Below are 7631 nucleotides of genomic sequence, written 5' to 3'. Positions count from 1 at the left end.
AGATGCACTAAAGGTCAGATTTGCTGTTAGTCCTTCATATGTGAGACTCTTTTGCAACAATTAGCAGTTTGCTCGTGTAAGCATACTGCAGGTAATGCTGAGTGATGGAGAAGGCTCGGCAGGTTGCCCGAGTGTACGGCTCTTCAAACCAAAACAAAAAGTCACACCCTAACCTCGAGTGTTTTTATTAACACCTTGAGGGGTAAATGCTGGGTTTTATCCCCCAAACATGTAGACTGCTCACTGCCTGATGTCAGATCACATCTGTAGCTGGTGCTACAAAGTTATTGACATCAGCCTCTCTGTTAGCCGCCAGCTTGTCTATGGTTGGCTTCCTCATCATGGACTTTGTGAGCTGTCTGGCGTGATCTGCAAATGAAACAAATGCACATGTAAGGAAGCTGTGCATTCATATACAATTTCTTCTATGAATACTGACATGGGCTTCAATTCATTGCAAAATATATTCAATTGCAGCACTATTGTGGAGCACCTTTTATTTCTTATGTGGGAAAGTGACATTTCTAACAGGTGCTGAAAGCTTATGCTCTTTCTCTGCCTCCTGCACATCCTGCCAAGTACCAGGATGTACTAAATACTGCTGTACAGATGGAAATACACCCATATCGACACTTCTGAGGTACGAGGTTACATCTCCCTACATGCGGGTTCGTGGCACCTCACCTTAAAACAAACATACACTGATAGCAGCTCATTTTTTTCCTACCTGCCTTGGAAATGTTACCTGCAATTTTATTACCCAAATGGTAAATGGACTGGTTCTTATGTAGCGCGTTTCTACTCATCTGAGCGCTCAAAGCACTGATGAGGCCAATCACCGTGATGTCATCTGCAAACTTAATGATGGTGTTGGAACCATCAGCAGGTCTGCAGTCGTGGGTGAAGAGGGAGTAGAGGAAAGGGCTCATCACACAGCCTTGTGGTACACCGGTGTTCATTGTGATGGTAGATGAGCAGCGGTTATCCAGCCGGACATGTTGGGGGCGGTTGGTCAGGAAGTCCAGTAACCATTTGCAGATGAGGGAACTGATGCCCAGGTCTGTCAGTTTCCTGATGAGTTGTGAGGGGTGGATTGTATTGAACGCTGCACTGAAGTTTATAAACAGCATTCTGGCGTAGGTGTTGTTGTTGTCCAGGTGTGAGAGGACAGAGTGCAGTGCGATGGAGACTGCATCCTCTGTGCTCCTGTTCTGGCGGTATGCGAATTGGTGGGGGTCCAGGGTGGGGGGGAGACAGGATTTGAAGTGTGCTAGGACCAGCTGCTCTAAGCACTTAGTGATGATGGGGGTGAGTGCTACTGGGCGGTAGTCATTGAGGCAAGATGGGTTGGAGTTTTTGGGTATCGGGACGATGGAGGTGGATTTGAAGCAGGCCGGTACCACAGCGTGGGCCAAGGACAGACTGAATATGTCTGTGAGCACTCCTGCAAGCTCCCCAGAACACGCTCTGAGAACACGCCCGGGGATGCCATCAGGACCTGCAGCCTTGTGGACATTGATCCTGCTCAGCACCGCTCCTACATCGGTGGGGGAGAGAGTCAGAGGTTGGTGGTCTGCTTTGGTTGTGGGGTTCCCTCGCTCAAAACGAGCATAAAAGTTGTTGAGCTCATTGAGGAAGGAGACATCAGAGCAGAGGAGGAGCCAGACATTTGAAACACCCGGGGCTTAGCCCTAAAGGGTAGTATGCATGTGGGATCTTTTTTTTTTTTTTGAGGGGGGGGGGGGGGGGGGGGTGTAGAAATGACTGAAAGATTAATTGGCTCTGTTTTGAGTTTTGTTCAAAAAAGAATGACTTCATATAGGGAAATATATATATCACACATGCAGGACACCATAAACTAGTTTTTTAATTAAGCAGCAAGGCGGAACAAAGTCGGGGCTGTATCAAGACACAGGGACTAAACCCCAATTCAACCAGACCCAGAACTGATCCAGAATTAAAACAGGACTACAACAGTTCAAAATCAGGACTACTGAGGACTTAACCAAGACATAACCACAATCAGAACTAGATGATAGTAGCACTAAAAATCATCATAGACCTGCACTACACTTATTTATTTAATTCTACCAAAGTACAATATTTAGATTGAGAAAAGTTTATATAATTATTTATCCTTGTTGTGCAAACAAGCCTGCATAACTTAATAAATATAGAATTTGAAAAATAGCAAACCTAAAAAGAAACACTAGGTACGAGATACATGAGTACCTATGATACGGTGATACTTTTAGTAAGCAACCATTTGACTAACATGTGTCTCACCTGCTCTTGTTCATCTCTGTTCTGTCCTCATTCTCCATCTCAATCTCTGCTCCTCTCTCTCCCTCTTTGTGCTGACAATCATCAAATATACAGTTGAAACCAGATATTTACAAACTCTTCAGATCAAAACACAAACACTTTTTTAATTGTAACATCAAATCAGACTAAATGTTTATTTTTTTAGATTGATAAATATAAAAACATATTTGTTAACTTTAAGAGTAAAGAGAGAAACTGTCTGTGTTTTTTAATTGCAAATGGCACCAAATTGTATTCAAACTTGAGCCACACTTATGGAGCTCCACGATTCTTCTCCTGGTGTTTTGGTTGATATCTCTTGATTTTCCCATGTCACAGAAACAGGCTCTGTGTTTTGCCTTATATGCATCCACAGCTGTGCCACCAGTTTACTCACATGGACTCTACTAACCTATCAGAAGCTTCTTCAGCTCAGAATGGAATCCTCTGGAGTTTTCTTATTAATTAACAATAAACTTAGTGTACATGTACTCCTAAATTTAATGAAAGTGATAAAAAATAGACAGCTCTGTCTCTCTTTATTCTGACATTTAACTAATTCAAAATATATTTCAATATTTATCTAAAACAAAAGTTTACTCTAAATTGATGTTGTACAGTAAAAATGTTTTATGTTTTCTCCCTAAAGTGTAAATATCTGGTTACAAATGTGAATATCCTGCTGTGTACTGAAATCCCTCTTGTTTTGCATAGAAATATACTGAACAACATACAAAGCATAATATATAAAATAACATTTACCTGAGTTTTTCTTTGAAAGAACCCTCTAATGTCCATTCTTATATTTCAGTACATAACTGAAACCGATTTAGTCGGGGAGGGTAAGAACTGAAAATATGAAATAAACACACGTAAGCTAAGATTCTCTAAAAAATAGCATTTGTTCGGCTTTTCATTTCGCCATTTGTTGATTCACTTGAGGAGCAAGTAAAATAATATTGGTCAAGTGATCAGTTTCATATCAATCTTTCGTGATGCACCGTCACATTTACATTATTTGTACGGTACGAATGATTTGCTTTGGTACCTGCTCAAACTTAAGCTCTCCTTAGTATGGCTGGCCCCGTCTCTCCAACAGTGCACTCACGGGCAGCAGCTCCCCCCGCCCCCTCGCTCAGTAGCTTAGTGCCTGAGCTCGGATCATACCAATATCAGGGGGGGATTCACGCACAGTCGTAAATTCCCACAGTGTGCACTATGTGCTTCGAATATTGTGTGTACTTTTTGTTTTATACAGTTGTCAGCCAGGCATCTAACTATGAAAAAATTACACTCCAAAATACCCCGGGCTTCTGACAAAACAACCCGGGCTTAAGCCCCGTAAGCCACCCCCACGCTCCGCCCCTGCATCAGAGGATGCGGGGGAGGGTTTGGTGGTCCTGTAGTCTGTGATGGTCTGGAGTCCTTGCCACATGCGTCGGGGGTTGGAGTTGGAGAAGTGTTCTTCTACCTTCTTTTTGTAATGGTGTTTGGCTTTTTTGATGCCCTTCTTTAGATTAGCCCTGGCTGTGCTGTAGGCGTGTGCATCTCCTGACCTAAAGGCGGTGTTGCGGGCCTTCAGGAAGAGACGAAGATCCCGGTTCATCCAAGGCTTCTGGTTGGGGTACATGGTGATCCGTTTCTGGGTGTAAAGTAAAGTGTGCATGTTAGTCCCCGTAGGGATATAGTTCCTCTGCATTTAACCCATTCACCCAGTGAAGCAGTGGGCAGCCACCAATGCAGCGCCCGGGGAGCAGTGTGTAGGGACGGTACCTTGCTCAGGGGTACCTCAGGGTAGCCGTTCAGTGGAGTCGAACCACCGACCTTCCGATCATGGTGCCACCACTCTACCTACTGAGCTATCCCTGCCCACTGTCAGGTGGTGACACTGTCTGTGGTTTTGGAGATGTAATCCAGTACAGATGAGGCGTACTGGTCCAGGTCTGTGTGGGTGAACATATTCCAGTCTGTTGGTGTGGTTGAAGTTCACCTTTATGTGCTGAAGGTGAAAACACTGAGCAAAGGGAGGAGTGTATGATCTGTAGATACTATGGAAGCTGAAGATTGTACCTGACACCGTTTGCTGCTGCCACCTTCTGGCCTTCAGGTGCTCTGGACGTGCTGTTTTTTGTCCTACAGCTTTAAGAGGCTCTGTCTCGGCTCTTAGTTGTTGGCACACCTGTTCACCATAAGTCATCACAGCACAGCTCATGGGCTGGGCTCCTCCAAAGGTAACCACCAAGCTGATGTTGGTTGGAGTTGTTTTATATGTTTAGATTAGTTTGTTGTCTCCTGCATGCTGTCATCTGCTGCTCTCCCTCAGGTATGTTCCCAGCTCAGGTGTGTTTGTGAGGGAGTGTTAGGGACCCGCAGAGACACTGGAGACAATAACTTGTACGAGCACAACTAAACTCATGGCTGCTGATCATTTAAGGTTTACCTTCAAAGTAGGAACTGCTGTCCTCCCTTAAACTGTGTGTACAGTGACTGGAGAACAATCCTCAGTGCTGGCCTGCACCTGGGACACTGCAAACCAGGGTGCTTTGCTAGAAAGCAAGTTCAGCACATGCAGGATGTGTTTCTGATATCGCGGTTTCGCAATCTAGCTTTGAGCACATTCATGGTTCCTTTCATCCTCGGCACCAGTTGCTGCTTGTTGGGAACATGACCTCCAATCTGTCCACTAACTCTTGGGAAGAGCCCATCAGGATGCTTGGTGAAAAACCTCATTTTAAAAACAGCCCTGCACACTGTTCCTTCACCGTGACCAAAGAGTTCCATGATTCCAGATGCTGACAAGTAATGTCGCTCGATTGTAACAGATCAAGTAGTGTAATTGTGTTTGTGTGCAGTTCTTTATTTATATATTTGGATTGTCCGGGCATACGAGCACAGCTAAACCTACAGCCGCTGATCATTTAACCTTTAGCTTGGCTTCCCAGTTAAAGTGTTTACAGAGAGGGAATGATTGAATCAGGGTGTCATTTCTCATCTGCACGTGTATGTTGTCCATGCTACCTCAGAGATATTTCAAAGGAAAGGTTAGACCTGTCTCCTTGAGGGATTATTTAAAGCTTCAAGTCCTCTGATCCTCCGTCTTGCCATCAGCTCAGTTTAATCTAGACCAGGCTAAAAGTTTATTATCTTAGGACGGTCTAAGTCATCTGGATGTAAAGTGACTTTAATGTGCATTTCGGCTCCGGAGCCTAATAAAGCTCTTTCCTGGCAGGTGTTGGTGGGTCGAGCAGTCTGACGGAGGAACGTAGTCGGCCATCTTGGAAAGAAGAAAATGTTTTCTTCACACACGGTGAGAAAAACATCGTTTTTATAAATCATGAGTCCGAACATTTTACAGACTTTTATACGTGAAATTGTTCGTAGTTTATAAACACATCTGGAAGTGCCGTGCAAACCAAGGCCGAGCTGCTTTTAGGAAACGTGAAAAGTCTATCAGTACAACTTTCATGAATGATCATCATTTATTGTCATTATATCATTATGATTATTGTTAACTACCACCCTTTAGTAATTATTTACAGTTTTCCAGAACATGAGAAACAAAATGCATGTTAAGAAAAGAAAATAGTAAATGGAAAGACGAAGGCTTCAACCTCTTAGACCTTTCCTTATTTCCAACACAGCTGATTTAAATGGTTAAATGACTTCCAGTTCTCCTGGTAATGAACTAATCAATTGATTCAGGTGTGCTGACCCAGGGTGAGATCTAAAACCTGCAGGACACCGGCCCTCGAGGCCTGGAGTTCGACACCCCTGGTCTTACACCAAGGACTAAATGGTTCATTTTTGGCTCGCTGCACTGTAACAGGGACGGGGTGATTTGCAGAGCACTTTGTAAATGAGGACTGTGTGCAAGAGATGCAAGTGCACGGGTGAAGTCGCACTGTCCCCTCTGCATTTGATTGTCCCTCGTTGGGTCGGGCGTAAAGACTGAGCAGGGCAATCAGCTGGTAGAACCGATGTCCACAAGATGCAATCAGCGATGCACTTGTTTAAATGTATTTTATGCAATAATACAGTCTTTCTTTTCCAAAACGCATCCAAACAATTTACAACACAACAGGTTACTATTATGGGCATCATCCAACAAACAGGTTTCTTATCGAAGCAGAGAGGCCGGCACGACAAAACAAGATTTAACTCAAACACTTATTAAGCTTCTGACTCCCTGCCTGTGTCTTTGTTGCTGTAGGAACAAGACGCCAAAGAGAGCCCAACACCTCAGTGCTCTCAGTTGGCTGAAGATGCTCACTCAAGTGCAAACTTACTTGAGCACTACAGGTGTGATCAGTGTAACAAGAAGTTTCATGCCCCGTCTCACCTCAGAAGACACCAGCGCATCCACAGTGGGGAAAAGCCCTTCAGTTGTGACCAGTGTGGAAAGACTTTTACTCGGAAAAGCAACTTAAAAACACATCACCTCAGCCACAGCGGCGTCAAACCACACATATGCCACCAGTGTGGAAAGACATTTCGTTCTATGGGCAACTTGAGAACTCATCAGCGCCTACACAGAGGAGTCAAACCATACGCATGTAGCCAGTGTGGCAAGGCTTTTACTCAGATGAGCCACTTACAAACCCATAAGATGGTCCACAGCGGAGAAAAACCCCACACATGTGAGGAGTGCGGAAAGACATTTAGTTTGATGGGCAACTTGAGAACTCATCAGCGCCTGCACAGAGGAGTCAAACCATACGCATGTAGCCAGTGTGAGAAGGCTTTTACTCGGATGAGCCACTTAAAAATCCATGAGATGGTCCACAGCGGAGAAAAACCCCACACATGTGAGGAGTGCGGAAAGGCTTTTAATTATAAGAGCAACTTAAAGAGACATAAACTGGTCCACAGTGGAGTTAAAGCACACAAGTGTGACCAGTGTGGGAGGGCTTTTGCTTTGAAGTCGAGCTTGGCGACACACAAGCTGGCGTCGCATGTGACCTTTCTGGGAAAGCCTCCAGCCAGCGACCCCAGAAACACACCAACAGACGCTGATACGTGATCGGTGCAGCAGTTCAGTTTACACAAACTCGAGCTTAAGTCAACTCTACGCTTACTGACCATGGACACGCACCAGTGCGACCAGTTTGACAAAGCCTAGAACCAGTTTAGAGGTAATTCAGTCAGTTTTTTTAAACAAGCTAATGTGTATATAAAAGATTTGTTACTGGTAATACAGCAAAACTTGATTGTAGTTTTTAAAGTTCAAGTTAAACCATGTGAAATAAGTTGGATAATACACGGTGTTACATATGGGACACAAACGCAGCGTTTTGGGACAACATGGTTTCTGTTGGGTTTACACAAAC

At 44.2% G+C, this 7631-nt stretch overlaps 1 protein-coding gene across 2 annotated transcripts; it reads left to right on the top strand.

Annotated features, from left to right (window-relative positions):
- Nucleotides 1-4416: 4416 nt before the first annotated feature.
- Nucleotides 4417-7377, top strand: LOC146710590 (uncharacterized). Of its 2 annotated transcripts, XM_085453154.1 has the most exons (3): nucleotides 4417-4535; nucleotides 5534-5611; nucleotides 6515-7377. In XM_085453154.1, the coding sequence occupies exons 2-3, from the start codon at nucleotides 5594-5596 to the stop codon at nucleotides 7322-7324; spliced, it is 828 nt and encodes a 275-aa protein (XP_085309280.1). In that variant the 5' UTR covers nucleotides 4417-4535; nucleotides 5534-5593; the 3' UTR covers nucleotides 7325-7377. The 2 variants fall into 2 exon arrangements, with proteins under 2 accessions (XP_085309280.1, XP_085309281.1); XM_085453155.1 differs by lacking the exon at nucleotides 4417-4535 and having other exon boundaries at nucleotides 5340-5611.
- The last annotated feature ends 254 nt before the right edge of the window (nucleotides 7378-7631 follow it).

This window comes from Copadichromis virginalis, linkage group LG4 (genome assembly GCF_057382275.1).
Source record: "Copadichromis virginalis isolate Kocher_CV1m ecotype Utaka linkage group LG4, C_Virginalis_male_GT1.1, whole genome shotgun sequence".
Lineage (NCBI taxonomy): Eukaryota > Metazoa > Chordata > Actinopteri > Cichliformes > Cichlidae > Copadichromis > Copadichromis virginalis.
This window is presented reverse-complemented; position numbering and strand designations above follow the sequence as displayed.